At 39.8% G+C, this 16,326-nt stretch overlaps 1 protein-coding gene across 1 annotated transcript in view; it reads left to right on the top strand.

The window, feature by feature from the left end:
• The window catches only part of ptprk (protein tyrosine phosphatase receptor type K), a 102,724-nt gene extending 88,553 nt beyond the window's left edge, over positions 1-14,171 (top strand). The window contains exons 24-38 of the mRNA XM_063901821.1: positions 2,033-2,220; positions 2,724-2,811; positions 3,013-3,089; positions 5,321-5,357; positions 5,443-5,540; positions 5,913-6,029; positions 6,154-6,308; positions 6,440-6,575; positions 7,350-7,499; positions 8,078-8,251; positions 9,863-9,994; positions 10,107-10,232; positions 10,348-10,511; positions 10,792-10,927; positions 11,311-14,171. Coding sequence (XP_063757891.1) covers positions 2,033-2,220; positions 2,724-2,811; positions 3,013-3,089; positions 5,321-5,357; positions 5,443-5,540; positions 5,913-6,029; positions 6,154-6,308; positions 6,440-6,575; positions 7,350-7,499; positions 8,078-8,251; positions 9,863-9,994; positions 10,107-10,232; positions 10,348-10,511; positions 10,792-10,927; positions 11,311-11,364 — 1,832 coding nt within the window. The 3' untranslated portion in view covers positions 11,365-14,171. The remainder of the gene's footprint in view (positions 1-2,032; positions 2,221-2,723; positions 2,812-3,012; positions 3,090-5,320; positions 5,358-5,442; positions 5,541-5,912; positions 6,030-6,153; positions 6,309-6,439; positions 6,576-7,349; positions 7,500-8,077; positions 8,252-9,862; positions 9,995-10,106; positions 10,233-10,347; positions 10,512-10,791; positions 10,928-11,310) is intronic.
• The last annotated feature ends 2,155 nt before the right edge of the window (positions 14,172-16,326 follow it).

Genomic DNA, 16,326 nt, shown 5'->3' on the forward strand with positions numbered 1-16,326 from the left:
TTGAAGTTTGACTACCATAATGCTGCCTGTAATCTATATTTTATAAGTGCTAAAGTCTTTAGGATTAACACAGAAGGAGATAAATAAATTCTACACGAATGAACAACATTTAGGAGAATAAGAACCATTTTAAAACACACACAGATGTTTTGATTTGTTTTACATTAAATCTAAGAGTATAATAGATAAGTAATATTTCATGATGGCAGAAAACTGTTTACATTTTAACTTTTTTTTCTGCCACCTGGTGCCAACTCTCTGTGTAAAACATAACCGGTACTAAGAGCTCCTACAGCCAAGCCCTTCATCTGTTGTTCTAGGTTTCCCCCAGGTTCAATCACTCCCAATCCCAGCCATGGTTTCTGTTCCCTACTGCGAGTTATTGATATTCACAGTAATTACCGTCATCCTCCCTTAGAGACCTCATTATTCCACAGTTTTGAGACGTTTTAAGGCATGCCATTTCCTGTCCCGAAAAGCAACAGAAACTGATGCTTGAAAGACGGAAGATAATTTGTCACAATGCCGTCGCGAAACGGCTGCAGATTAAATCCGTGACATGAAGTGACAGTGAATAAGTTAGTGCCCACAGGCCTCTGTGTGTGACAGAAATGCTTTCTATGCAAGTCTGCTTGAGTATCTACCATCTGTGGTAGTCCCCAGGCTTGATTTGTTACTGATGCATCAGTCTGAATTGTGAAAGCGGTATTTTTTTTGCCAAGTTCGATGTTCCTCCAGCTCCAGTGTCACACTGCAACATGTTTGATTTTAGTTTAGTCTAGTGTTGACACTGTAGTACGATGCAGAGCTCTAACATACCCTTAAGGGCTCCACAGTACACGACGCCACCAAACTGTGTTAATTAACTGATCCATTGCATCTAATTTGGAGTGAAAGCTGCAGTTACAATCTGTCTTGGCCAATCACATCACAGAGTGGGAAGATGTAGCACGAAATAGTGGAATAGGAGGCAGTGTCGGGTCAAGTTTACTGTTAATTGGCCTGACGAGAGCGCAGAAAACCTTTAACAATCAGTAATGAGCTAACATGTCCTCGGAGCAGAGACGAGCATCAGTGGGATGAAATAAACAGTGTCAGTTAATAAACAGCGCTGGAGATTAAATCAGTCGGCTTTTCTGCAACCCCCGAGCTGTCCATTATACAACCTGTCAGTCTGCGCATTAATACTGCCAACCCACATTATCCGCCGCAGCACAGAAACGCTCACCTGGAAGTTTGCATCAGTTTGACCTCATAATTGCATTCACTTTAAATACCTTTACATGCATCCAAAGGTTAATTATATCATGCCGTACTCACAGATAGTTATTTTACCTGCTGACTTACGGCACATCACAGAGGATGATTCTTCATCTGTGTTTTAAATATGAAAAAACATCTATTACTGCGGTGAAGTTTGTACTACTATAGTGCAGTGAGGTATATGTTTGAAGCAGTTGCTAAATGAAGTCACACAGATGTAAATAGGAGCCACTACTTGGCATTACAGCTGCAGTTGTGGCTCATTTAAAGTTGAAGTGTCTGACGTTTAGTGTTTTATGATAAGGCGTTTAAGATGTTTGGTTCGTTGCCATGCTCCATTATTTTGTATAATCATTTTACTATTTTTTTATTACCCATTACATCCGAGCCTCACTAACAACTCCTTCTGTCTGACTATAACTGTTTTCCTCCTTTCTTTTTCTGCTGCTTTGACATGTAGTTCCAATCACAGGTGAGTCTCGAGAGAGAAAACACATTAACAAATCATTTTTTTAGATTTCAGGGTGCGTGCTTCTCGCACAAACACAGAAATGCTTGTTGTTTCTATGCATAAAACATCTTATTCTCTCCGTAGAATTTGGTGTGATAACTCGAAAGTAATTTGACTGCATGATCCAGATCTGAAATTAAACAATTGGGTCTGTTTTACATGTTTTTTTTTTACCCTGGACAGTCTAAAACAGTGAAGGCACCTCAATATTTGCATAATTTGCATTTAAACTGACATGTTTTTTCGCTCTTCTTGCAGACGAGAACCACAGTGCCTCTGCAGCGGAGAACAGCAGGCTTCTGGACGTTCCTCGGTATCACTGTGAAGGAACCGAATCCCCCTATCAGACCGGACAGCTGCACCCCGCCATCAGAGTGGCCGACCTGCTGCAGCACATCAACCTGATGAAGACCTCTGACAGCTACGGCTTCAAGGAGGAGTATGAAGTAAGACTATAATGAACAGTATGTCTACGAGTAGCAAAAACAGTAATACTAGAGGCCTGGTTGGTATTACTATTGATACAAATGTTGGTACCTTAAGTATAAGCTCGACACAGATATTATAGAGTTGATATCTTAACAGTTCTTTAGGGTATCTGAAATGTGTTGTATCCACATTTTAAACGTACAGAACTAAAAAGCTCATTATGAAAATCAATAATTCTTTATTGGTTGTTTTGGCTTTACATTAAAATGATCAAATGACTTTAAGGTTTGAATTGCTTCTTAATTGCAGTGTATATTCTCCTTTATCGACTGAAAGTCAAAGAGCCACAAACCTGTTTTTATGTCCTCTATTTATGTTTCTAATAAGCACTGTATCACCACTGGTAGATTGGCAGAATCAAGCTGCTGTTGTACTTTTTTCAGAGTCATGCCGTAGGATTGTTTAGGATCCATGACGTGTAATATCTTTTGAATTGTTTTGCGTGTTGTTGGTGATACAGAGCTTCTTCGAGGGCCAGTCGGCCACCTGGGACGTGGCCAAGAAGGATCAGAACCGCACCAAGAACCGCTATGGGAACATTATAGCATGTAAGAAATAACCCTTTATTAATGTATGTTCGCAACAGATGTCACAATGTGCTGTACAGCAGCAAGAACTGGGAAAAGGGGGTGAGAAACACGCTTAATACATGTTGGTTTTGCCCTTAAATGCACTAAAACAAATATTATCGCCCCTTTTGCTCTCCTCTTTTCTCTCTATTTGTCTCTTATTGTTTCCTCACTCTTTAGATGACCATTCAAGGGTTATTCTCCAGCCCATAGAAGACGACCCTTCCTCCGACTACATCAACGCCAACTACATCGATGTAAGTGGAAACGCATCGAATGCTACTATTGGCTCCCAACGAAACCAACGAAACCACACTCCCTCGCTCGTATGTCAGGCCTCTATACCTTTATTGCGTCTACTAGTCATCCATCGTGCCATCTTACGCATCCAGCCACCCCGAAAACACGTCATGCATACACTACATTCGTCCTGTCTCTATCCATGTATTCATGTCTGCATCCATTCTGAATTTTCTTATAGAATCTTATATAGTTCTTTTAATTACAATTTAGTCATCATTTTAACTTGGAAAAACTATTTAACTAGAGCTACTCAAAAATAAATATTGCGATTCTTTAATAATCAGTGGTGAATTAGTACTAAAAAATTTTATTTAGAAAGGTTTGGCTTATTTGAAGCCAATGCAATAGCACTTGTTTCTGCTTATTGACAGCTAATGTACTTGCAGGATTGTTGTTATTTTGAGTATTTTTTATAAAAGCGTCAGCTAAATGTAATGTATATAGAGTTTGATGCAAACTGTGACTCCAGGAAGACACTATGCTAGGCTAAGTAACAATCTGGAACAAAACAAAACAACTTTTAACACATTTGCATTTTTTTACATATTTAGCTAATGCTATACAACATGTTATAGTAGTACTTAGAACTTAGTGAACTTAGTAGGTACATTTTTTACCTCTGAAAGAGCTACGCTAGCTGTTTTACCCTGTTTGAAGTATTTATGCTAAGCTAAGCTACCCGGTTCCTGGTGCTAGGTTCATATTTGTTGCACCTACATGAGAGAGGTATCAATCTCCTCATCTAACTCTCGACAAGAACATTACTTCAGCAATCAGCCTTCAGTCCAAATAGATGTAAAGATGTTCCTTTTATATCCATTGTATCTCCTGTCTGGTCTATCTGTTCATCAATCACTCCATGACTAAACACACATCTACTCATCCATTCATCTTTTTGTTTATCTTCACTCTGCTCCACCTTTACAACAATCATCTGCATGGTAGTCTCTCACATTGTACTCTATGTTTTGCTAATACTGCTTATAGCACGCTCTTCTGTGTTATCATAAACCTCCATTAAAATCATGCATGCCACCACCCACATTAAGCTAGAGTTAGGATGAATAGAGTGGACACTCCCTGATGCTCATCTCTGTTGGTACAACTATGGTTGGATCTCGTGTATTTTGAATTGTTTTTATAAATGAGATAATCAACCAACTTTCTTTGGGGTTAAAGCTCCTTGTGCTTTAGAGTGAGGTGATCAAACGGCATCAGGAAGTGTCCTTTCTATCCAGTCTAATTCTGGCTTTCAGATCATGTTTTTTTTATTTCTGCATGTTCTATTCAAACTACCATTTTGATCAATGCAACTTTTCTTTTTCTGATTGACACTCACTGACATTGTTGTGCTTTCTTTCTTTCTTTCTTTCCTTCACTCGTTCTTTCTGCCTGTGGCTTGGGCTGTAGATTTGGCTGTACAGGGATGTAAGTATCACTGTGGTATATTTCATTCTCGCGCCTCAACCTCCACACGTTAACGCCTTTTTTTTTTAAACACCCGTCATCACATGCAGCGAGTTACGTTGTCCGTACATTTTGAGTTGCTGGGGCTTCTACGGCATGAAGGAATTCACTCCATGCTGCCTCCTCCCACCAGTCCTTCTTACATCCCACTATGTGCTATAGTGTAGTCATTTCTTTTGTCATATTGCCATCAGTCACTAATCCATTGTCATAGGTTTTTGCACTTGACTGTGTTTTGTTTCTTTGTTTCTGTACACTGTATTGGAATATATTTGCAAGAGATTGTAATGGAGATTTGCCTAAAAAACCATACAGTGGCTCAAAAAGTGGGATTCTCCTGTCAGCATAATACAGTAGCTAAATAATAAGAGCAATGTCTAATGCATTACTAATACCAATCATTTTAGACACGGTGAGACATAGTTAAGCGTTGTTCTTGTTGGTATAAAAGTGAAAGGCATCGATACAGATTGATCGGATGTTGCAGCTTTGTTTTTATACATAAGGAACACTCGGAGTAGTTTAGAGGAAAAGTTTTTCACTTTTGTGTGATTATCAACTTTTGTTGCTCAACATGTAGTCTATAAATGACAATCCCATTCAGTGTATCATCAAATAACTTTTATTCCCCCCTGCTATAAACTGCTCCTACCATTATAATTACTGATATAATCCATGAACCTTCTATGGATATTGAGTGGTTGTCTTGTACTTTCAGGGCTACCAGAGACCAAGTCACTACATTGCTACTCAGGGTAAGAAGCTGCAACATCTTCCTAAGACTCTTTAATTCATACATAGCAGTCATACTAAGCACTGAGTGTGTGTCTGTGCGTGTAGGTCCTGTTCACGAGACGGTGTATGACTTCTGGAGGATGGTGTGGCAGGAACAGTCAGCCTGCATCGTCATGGTAACCAATCTGGTGGAGGTCGGAAGGGTAAGCTGCTCTTTTGAGACCTTTAGCCTTGTTGTTGAATATGTTTTACTTGCATGTTACCTTATTACGATTAAGCAGGCCCTTTGACATTGGGATAGCCAGATAAAATGAATAGAAACTCTCCAAACATGATCAGAATTGTGTATGTTGTTGAAGTTTATGTATGCCAAAATTCTGCGGGTAGTTTAACAGTGTTTGTTTGTCTCTTGAGTTTGCACTAATGGAGAAAATGTGCATAAACTGTCAAATAATATGTATATGTTTTATTATCTAAGATGCTTTATCTGTCACCTCATCCGGGTCTTTACATGTGTTTCGTATTACAATCATTACATCTTTTTTGAGCACATTTTTGATGTTCATTTTTACCAGGTTAAGTGCTATAAGTATTGGCCCGATGATGCTGAGGTGTACGGAGACTTCAAGGTTACCTTTGTGGAGGTTGAACCTCTTGCTGAATATGTGGTTCGCACGTTTACACTGGAGAGGGTGAGTGAAGTATTTTTATCTAACAGTTTGCAGGATGCCTTTATGTCGCTTGAGATATATTCAATTAGGACACATAGAAAGTTGAATGAAATGTAACCTGAAGATGTGTTTTGTCTCCCTTCAGCGTGGTTTCAACGAGGTGCGGGAGGTCAAGCAGTTCCACTTCACAGGCTGGCCGGATCACGGAGTTCCATATCACGCCACGGGACTACTTTCCTTCATCCGCAGGGTTAAAATCTCCAATCCTCCCTCTGCTGGACCCATTGTGGTGCACTGCAGGTAAAGAAATACATCCACATCTCTGTGTATATGCTCTACCACACTTGTTTATTATGCAACATCTGATCTTAAATATTCATAAATCATCTGGCAAGAAATGACATAAATATTGACTTGTTTCTCTTGTGCAGTGCCGGAGCAGGGCGTACAGGCTGTTTCATCGTCATCGACATCATGCTGGACATGGCGGAGAGAGAAGGCGTGGTGGACATCTACAACTGTGTGAAGGCTCTTCGCTCTCGGAGGATCAACATGGTACAGACTGAGGTGACTGCATTACCCATCCTCCATCTGCATCCACATCTTAGAAAATACTCAATGGACCGCCCCACTGTAAGACCTGGCCGTCAGCATGGTGCAGGCTGAGGTGACATGTAATTAAACATGGAGTCTCATTAAATCAACATGGCATGTATTCCATTCCATGTAATACATATGGTAGGAATATTATCATCACCTGGACCAAGGTAAATCAATGTAAAGGATTTGAAGATGTGGTGCTCTGGCACCCTCCTCTGGTATGATGAAGAATTACATGGTGCTAGACAGTATGAATAATGGCATTGCTATCGAAAAATTCAGATCCTAACCCTGCGTATGGATCACAATCTCCATCTACTTTTAATCAAAACCTTGTGAAAATCTATTATACTATGAAGGCACCTTGTAAAATGTATGAAATACTGGTTTGTTACAGAGCCAAAAACCGATCAGTCATCCATTATAAGAAAGTCACCCACAGCCTTTCACCGAAGCAGCCTTCAATTCAATCCGTCTGATCACTGAATTGAAGCTGCAGTCCATTAACTCACAAGTGAGGAAAACCAAAAGTCAGCCCTCTTCATCTCCTCTCACTCATGGCTCCATCTCCCATCCCTCACTCGCTCACTGTCCGCATGCTCACTTTCATGTGGCACCACAGCTGCTGGTGTTCTCCATGTGACACCTTGTGTGTGTTTTACAATGTCAATGACCTATGAGTGAGGCTTACAATATGTACAGTATATATTAACATGCATGTCTTGAATTATGTGTCTCCAGGAGCAGTATATTTTCATCCATGATGCCATTCTGGAGGCATGTCTATGTGGAGAAACAGCCATACCGGTCTGCGAGTTCAAAGCTGCTTTCTACGAGCTGATCCGCATCGACTCGCAGACCAACTCGTCACATCTGAAGGATGAGTTCCAGGTATCCTCAACTATTACAGTGACACTGCAGTTTTTCTCCCAACAACAACAGGGGCAAAGCTTCAGTAGAAGTCTCTTAATGCAGTATAATCCACTTCTCTGCTGTTCACTCACATGCTCACTGCTACAAAGGTTCTGGCAGTTCTTAGGCAGACTATATTAAGCCACATCTCACTCGATGAATAATGAAATCAATCCTAAATGTTTGAAATGTAATGTTATCTGTTAAACCTGAAGCAATTAATGCAATTTTTACATTTACAAAAAAGCCTTTTGGTTGAACTTGTAGTTTATTGTCAATAAATGTTCTGTTTGTATATGTGTTTGTATCAATGAGACCTAACGTAAACTTTTGCAGAGATAATTTGTAATTATTTAAAGTACAAAGTATATATATTTAACAATATAACTCATAAATGGTTTATATGCTAACACTCTTGCTTACATTTCTGTATTTTCACTGTCGTTTTGGTCTCTTAATGGAACCAGTATGTAAAATCCTCACTTTTCACAGGAAGAATTTACAGCGCTCTGATTATGCCCTCACTTACACATTATGTATTTATCTTTTTTGTCCAGACGTTAAATTCGGTGACTCCTCAGCCTCAGCCTGAAGACTGCAGCATTGCATTGTTGCCTAGAAACCAAGATAAGAACCGCTTTATGGACGGACTTCCTCCCGACAGGTGCCTCCCCTTCCTCATCACAATTGACGGGGAAAGCAGCAACTACATCAACGCTGCTCTGATGGATGTAAGTGTGTGTAATGAATTCACAGTCACACACAGTGAGGTTGTGTTACTTTCAACACGTCACGACAGAGTAGTTTGGGACATTCAGGTGTTGCTTTCAACAAAATGTAAATGTAATGAATGTGGAAAAGTAAAAAAAAGAAAACGCTTGCTGTCCCAAACTGCACTCATGTCACTGTTGAGAATGAAACACACTCTTAAGAGGTTATACACACATTATAACAAAGAGGAACATTTCAATATTACTGCACATGGTTATACAGATAACACATGCTCTCACACACTCACACACAGACTCCCCTCCCTGTTTGTGTGTGATGCTGTGTTTGTGGTTTTAGCAGCAGAAGGCTAGAGACAAATCCAGGTTCTGAAAAGACCGCTAGCTTCTCTGTCCACCACCCAACCTTTAACCGCCCCATGTTGCAGGACGTTGTTTACATTGGCAACCGTTGTCAACATGTTGCCCGTGTACCATGACTTGAAAATTAAAGTCATTAAGTAGGCTGAAATTTAAGGTAAGATGGCAATATCTGGTCAGGTCTGTTTTCATAGAGATTATGCAGGAAGTATAGCAAGGGGTGGGAATCAGTATGTGAGTCTATAATAACGGTTGAGACACAAAATGCATGATGTGGAGACAAACTTGGCTTCACTCCAACAAAGCTGTTGGAGGACAAAAATACTGTAATTGCTGTCAAACTTTCCAATTTTCAAAGTTTATATTTAAAGTTTAGTTACTTACCTTTGGCCTCTCTCTAACCAAGCTCTCAGAGGAGTTCCAGGTAATGGGATTTCACTTCCAATTTCCAATACTGGATTTGTTTCATGGCTTCAGTGTCGTTCTGCCACCAGGTTCATGTTTAGCCAAGCCATTTACACCCGCTCGCATTAGATCCTCCTCATGATTACAAGTCGTCATTCACACCCATGTCACACACGTGGCTGCACATGTTCACCCAGTATCAGTGGGGCTCAGTTTACCTTCAGTTCAGTAGGTTCGCTCGGTAGACACTCAGTCCATTTGCTGTTGAGTTAGAAATATTTCTGATATGAACTTTACTGAACATGAAGTAAACTGACCCTTTACATTACGGCTGGGACATATATTGAAATTGTCGATATTGTAATTTGTAAATCTTATATTTGGGATATCATAATATTCAAATAGGGTTTCAAAGGCTTTATTGCAGTGATTTTTTTTAATGCTGTCTTGGCTTTTTATTGTTTCTCTTCAACTATGTAGTCATTATATGCACATTATTTATCAATATTTATCAATAATATAAATCCTACAATATTGTCACAATATTGAGGAATTTCAGTTTCTATGCATCGCCCAGCCCTATGTGTATGTACTGTGGGTACAGTGTATTTGTATATGCAGTGCATGCTCCTCACCCTCACGTCTGATTGGCCCACTGCATGATCATGTGACCAAACATCACCTGTGTTGCTTGCTGCCCCACAAACCGTCCCACTGTGTTTGTGTTGTGATGTGTGTGTACAGTGTGTAGAGAGAGACAGAACGATGTAATAAAAATAGAGACGGGAAGGATGTAGGACGCTCCAAACAGCTGGATCTAATCGTGTTTCTGTTGTTTGTTCCCTGCAGAGCTACAGACAGCCCGCTGCGTTCATCGTTACTCAGCATCCTTTGCCTAACTCTGTCAAAGACTTTTGGCGTCTGGTTTACGACTACGGATGCACCAGTTTGGTGATGCTGAACGAGATCGACCTGGCTCAGGTAAATTACTATTAAGTTGCCTCTTTTTTTTCTCCAGTTTTTACTCAAAATGAAAGTGCATTATTATACTTTGAATATCCTATACTTAATCGCTGTTACTGTTTGTGCTCAGGGTTGTCCTCAGTACTGGCCAGAGGAGGGCATGCTGCGTTACGGCCCGGTCCAGGTGGAGTGTATGTCCTGCTCCATGGACTGTGATGTTATCAGCAGACTGTTCCGAGTCTGCAACCTCACCAGGGTCAGTGCATTTATTCTGGGATGTCCTTAAGCCCACAACAGTGTTATTTCATCTCTACACGCTCATGTATGACAGAATACACTCGTCTAAATGTGTGTGTTGTGTGATCCCTCAGCCCCAGGAAGGTTACCTGATGGTGCGTCAGTTCCAGTACCTGGGCTGGGCCGGACACAGAGAAGTGCCCGCCTCCAAACGCTCCTTCCTCAAGCTGATCCTGCAGGTGGACCAATGGCAGCGTGAGGGGGAGGAGGGGGAGGGGAGAACCATCGTGCACTGCCTGTGAGTTCACACCAAGAACTCACTCTCATACACTTTACATTACATGCATTTATTTAGCAGAAAGCTGCTCTGTAAGGATCATAGTGTATGCTGTTTAGTATTTAAAAAGAGATCAGTACTTTTGTTCGAGTCTAGATAAAAAAAAACGAGTTAATTTTATTATCTTGACCCCTTTTTTGTTCTGTGTGACACATTAACAGTGTTCAAAGAAACAAAACTACAAATGAAACATTACATTTGGTATTTCCTCATATTTCTTTATTATTGTGTGTATATCCAGAAATGGAGGCGGGCGTAGTGGAGTTTTCTGTGCCAGCAGCATCGTGTGTGAGATGGCTAAGAGACAGAGTGTGGTCGATGTGTTCCACGCCGTGAAGACCTTGAGGAACAGCAAACCCAACATGGTGGATACTCCGGTGAGTCAAAGAGGAGGACACACGGGCTGCGGTCAAACTGTGTCTTTCCCTCCCCCACCTTGATCAAAAACGTCATGAGGTCAAGGAAACGGAAGAAGGAGAATTCATAATGACTTAATAAATACAACCATGCCACCAGAGAGATTTCTTTAAAAAGCACCTTTATTTATAACAGACAGAAAATACCTTTCCTCAGCTTTAAGCAGATTTGCCAGCTCTTATCATGGCTGCCACTTAAATATATTATACCTTATGCCAAAAAGACAGTGGATGAGTATTGTGTGGTTTGGTTTTGTAAAATTATAAAACATTAGACCTGTAATATGAACATGTGAGCCCCCAGGTGTTAAATCCAGTGTGTGTGTGTGTGTGTGTGTCTGCAGGAGCAGTACCGCTTCTGCTACGACCTGTCACTGGAGTTCATCGAGTCCTCCTAAGCCAATAGGAAGAGGAGGAGGAGGAGGAGGATGTGAAGAAGAGCAGAACATCTTCTCACTTCCTGTGTGTTTGATCCTTTGCTTTTGCTTGGTCCCGACTCCCCCCCTCTGTGGGGGCCGGTCTGTAGCACCGTCCCTACAGATGGAACAAAGCAAGACCCATTCCTCTTGTAAAGTATCCAGACAAAGGGAAGACTTTTACCAGAAGGAGCTAATGGGAGTGCAACAGGGGGACTCCTTTTTCTCCTTCATGCTTATTGTACAGCTTTTTGAGTGCCAGCGGGCCCCTGTATGTTTCGGGCCCCATTTAAATGTTTAGCCTCTTACCACAGCCCCCACTCCCATGGACTTGATGCCTCATGCCATTTCAGCTGCAGAGCTCCATGTGCACTGTAGATGTCTCCCTCGCTCTCTTGTAAGCTGCAACCACAGCTTTTTTTTAAAACAGCGGCCCCTCATTCCTGCTCTCATGCTAATTTCTGAGTCAGTGTCAGGCGTCTCATCATGGTGATGTTTAATCTGCAGCCGGTACTCTTTGATAAGTCAAGGTACAGCCTGGCCACACTCTTTGAATGCTTCTGTTTTCTACTTCATAAATCAGCAGCATCTTCATTTTATTTACAGAGTCAGAACATTATGATATATTCAAGTACTTAAAAGCCACATAAAACCTATGTTCCATTACTTCAAACAGTAGGTTTTCAGAAAAGATAGACGTAGATGTAGGACTGCTTATTAAACAAAGTAGATCTTAGGAACAAAAATGGAAACGTTTACCTGCGGAGTATTAAGCTTTCATTTGAATTCTTTTTACAATATCATGAAGTAGCAACTTGAAAATGTTACATGTAGGATTTTTGCTAAAGTGTATACGTAAAAAAAAAGTGTGAAATGTATCATTGTTTATGTTTTTGCAGTCACTGTAGAGCTGATGTGTGGCATCGTGTTGACCTACTGGATAGTAGATCTGAAGTCTTTTTCTTTCAACCATATGACATTAGCATAATCGTGTTTGTTTCAGGGCTGGGCCCAATGCACTTTCAATTCAGCAAATTCACAAATGGGACATTTAATTTAAAAACAAAACAGATTTTTGGTACGAGAAAAGCAACGTACTCTCAGAAAAACACGGAGAGTAAACGCTCTTCCATGAAGCGTTGAATTACAGTTTCCATTTATGCTTTGAATGGAATTGGAAGTGAGCTGACCCCAGGCTTCATTTGTTTCGTGCACTGGTGGCCAACACTTTTTATTATTATTTCGTAGCTGATGTTTATTCATAAAGCCAAAGACTTTGTGTAAATATGTCTATATGGATAAAGCACATTGTTTGTATTTATTGTTTACTTGCATTGCTTGTAAGAACAATCATTCTTCATCCTATGTTTACTCTACCACCAGCGTTTCTTAAACTGTGGCTCGGGACGCCAAATGAGTGTGTTTCCTCCGGAGGGTTAAAGTAGGATTTAAAGGAGCCTATAATGGGTCCTGAGGTTAAAAAAAAATACTCGATCTGCTCAGTTTGGGTCCATGAAGAAAGGTTTAAGAACCCCTGATCAAAGCTGTATATTAAAGCATTAGACGTAGTTTTTCAGTATTTAGGTGGAATTCAGTAGTATTGTCTTGTTTTCACTAAATGAAACTCTGTGATGTTACCGTGGTTTATTTGTGTAAAAGCCCATTGCTCTGTTTGTGGTCAGTACAACATCAGTGCATTTATATGCACAGAGTATTTTGGATAATAGCTCGTATCCCTCTTAGCGTCTTAGCAGGGATAAGCTGTTTATCTTCATCCTCATCCTGCTCACCATTATCCCTGAATGCACTGGACTCAGTGATGCAAACAGGCTCAGTGAGTGAAGCATGCAGGACTGTGGAACAAAAACATTTATTGTGCCTAATCATTTGAATTTCCTTGTTGAAATAAGCATTTTAACAACACCTTAGATCGCAACCAGGCTCTGTTGAATGCATTATCATGGACGATCAATGTTTCTAATACCTTTTGGATCATGATTCAGTGTTTTATTCATCAGAATGCTTCATGAATTATTGACTCTTTACAGTCTTTAGTACCAGATGTGTTTCTGTTGTGCACAAACCGGAAAAAACCCAACTTTATTGTATATAAAACGTCAGAGGTTCCACTTGTTTGGAACAAGAGTAGCCCGGGTCTACTGTTGCGGATGTTATTGTAAATAGGCTATCATGAGGACTCTAAAAGGCTCTATTGTTGGATGAACAGTAGAGGTGATGGATGCAGAGTCAGAACATTGGTTCTGTTGTAGATACAAAAAAAGTCAGAGATTGTACACCTGTAGGACTCTACTTCAAATTTTGACAGATATTATTTAGAAAGCATTATAGCGTCCACTGAATACAGAACTTCATTCTGCTGGTGGAACATCAACTTTTTAAGGGTTTTTTTTCCTGCAGATTTCTGGTCTGACCCAAAGAGGGGAGAGAAAATTCAGAGGCAAAAACACAACATAAATACAGTGAGATTAATAAACTGATGGCCATCTCTACAGCATGCAGAGACAGAACAAATAATAACAATGTCAATAGAAATGAAAAAATGTAAATCAACATTCTTGTGCTGTACATTTGAGGGGGAAAGGAAGGAGCAAATCCTGTTAAAATGCCTGTAATTCCTCCTTAATAAATCTGAAGTAACGGCCCTGAAGAGTGAAGCAGGTGTCCCAATGAGAGGCCATTCTGAGTAATTGATATTCACCGTTCATAATTATTCTTGTCTGTAATGTTTGGCTTCTTTGCTGTAATAAAGACCACTTCTTTAATTAAAATGTGTGCAGAGTGTTCTGTTGTACGCTTACAATCATAATGAGGTTATGATTGTAAGCCAGGTTAGAGTTAATATAGATATTAACTCTAACCTGGCTGTGCTGACTCGTTCACTAAAAGTGCTTTATATCATACTGCTGCCCGTGTCTGTTGTGATTGGTCAACCGCTCAGCGATGTCCCGCCCCTTAGCCTGTCATGCACTGGTTGTCCCCCCACACATCTGAAGTCCAGGCCCAGGTGTTGACACTTGTGCTGATGAGTATTCTTCCCGAGGCTATGGGGTGGTGTGCAAACTGTGATTGATGACCTGTTGATGTACACTTTACACCTGTTGGTTTGAGTTGAAATTATCCAAAGAAATTGCAAACAGCTGTGTGAAACTCAACAAAATGTAAGAGGAAGTCAGCATGTGTGACTTATGTCATAGCAGTCAATGTTATTAAAGTTAGGTGTAACCAATTACATATAAACCATGGCCAGAACGACTTTTGAGCCAAGGCAGATAAATTAATGGCTTAAGCTACATCTCTTTTTGCCATTGCCCTCCTCTGGTCTGCTTCTTATTATGCTTTTCACCGCAGAAATTGTAGCATAAGTCACCGCTAACGTGTCACTTAGGCAACACCAGTTTCCTGACATTCAAACAGAACTAACAGCACATCGTTAATGCGATTAGCGACATCTGTGCTTTTCCTGCTCCACACGCCAAAATATATGCCATGATTAAGGAACCTTTCGGGTAGGACTTTTTAATCTACACAACTAGAAACATCTGGTCCTAATGCCACTCAAGCCATTACATTTTTTAAGTTTTAATGCACATGTCTACTGGAACAAAATTCAGCACCTCCTTAAAATTGTTTTGACTAACTTTGAACTTTTTCTATTATTTTAATTCAACTATAACACTACTTACCCTTATTGTAAAATTCGAGTGCTTTTGACACGCCTGTATTTTAATGTACTACTTATTTATCCTACTTGACATATCAAATTGTTTTTCCTACTTGAACATTCCTACTATCACTGACTAAAATGTCTGCTGTCAGAGATCTTTGATTTGGAGTGGTTAATGTTATGACTTCATTACCGCTCTTTCCTTTATTAATTAGTCACTTGATTTATTTGAATCATCACAGTTGTAACTGGGGGGCCAATATTGTAATAGGACACTTCACTTTAATTGCACATCATCAAGTGCTTTCCTTTTTATTGCTATATAGAGAGTTTTGATAAAAGTCACTTTATTGGGGTTTTATTTATTCCCCGTAAATCACTCTGCTTTGAGTTAAAATCCCACATGATCTAGGTTACAGCTGCAAGCCTCCCCACACCCCCGGTACATAAAGGAGAAATAAGAACACGCTCACTCACAACCATGCTGTTTTCTTCAAAAAGTTTAATTGCATAATTATTTACAACAGATGGTTGATAGCAGTACTTAGAAGAGGCAAAATATACCGAGCCACATTGATAAAGCAGGAAAATGATCAAATGATATAAATAGTTGAAACCATTTCAAAACCTTGCATTTAGGGAAAAAAAAGTTTACAATTATAGGTAAACAAATCTAGAAATGAAATATTCAGCTTAAATTAATGTTACAAACACAAACTGATCTGTAGAGTGCTGTAATACTGAACAGCAATGAAACACTAAATAATACATTCATTTTCACTATCCTGCATGCTATCTGTAGATCTTTGTAAAATAATGTTGACAAAGGAACGGTAAACAACGAAAACATGGTCAAGAGCGGAAAATAGTTCCATTTAAATTAGGCATATATTATATATTTATATATGTATATTTCTGTACAAATACTGAATATTTGGCATTATATTTATCCTCATTATTGATATATCTAACAATTCAAAATAGTTTTAAGCTTACCACAAACCTTTTTTTTTAAATGTCACATTGCAAAACCCATAATAGGCCTTCTTGTTATTTCTACCCACAGCCACGACACAATACACTTCTCCACCAAAGGCAAACTAAATTGTGACTTCTCTCTCTCTCTCTCTCTCTCCTCCTAAAACTGTGGAACATAAAGAACGGCACAGATATCGACTCATTCCTCTTCCCATTCATACGGCAGAACACAGTTCCCAAAAACAAGCATGTGTTGGTAACTCAGTATGCGGTCTGAGAAC

The sequence above is a fragment of the Eleginops maclovinus genome, chromosome 15 (assembly GCF_036324505.1).
Source record: "Eleginops maclovinus isolate JMC-PN-2008 ecotype Puerto Natales chromosome 15, JC_Emac_rtc_rv5, whole genome shotgun sequence".
In the NCBI taxonomy this organism is placed as follows: Eukaryota; Metazoa; Chordata; class Actinopteri; order Perciformes; family Eleginopidae; genus Eleginops; species Eleginops maclovinus.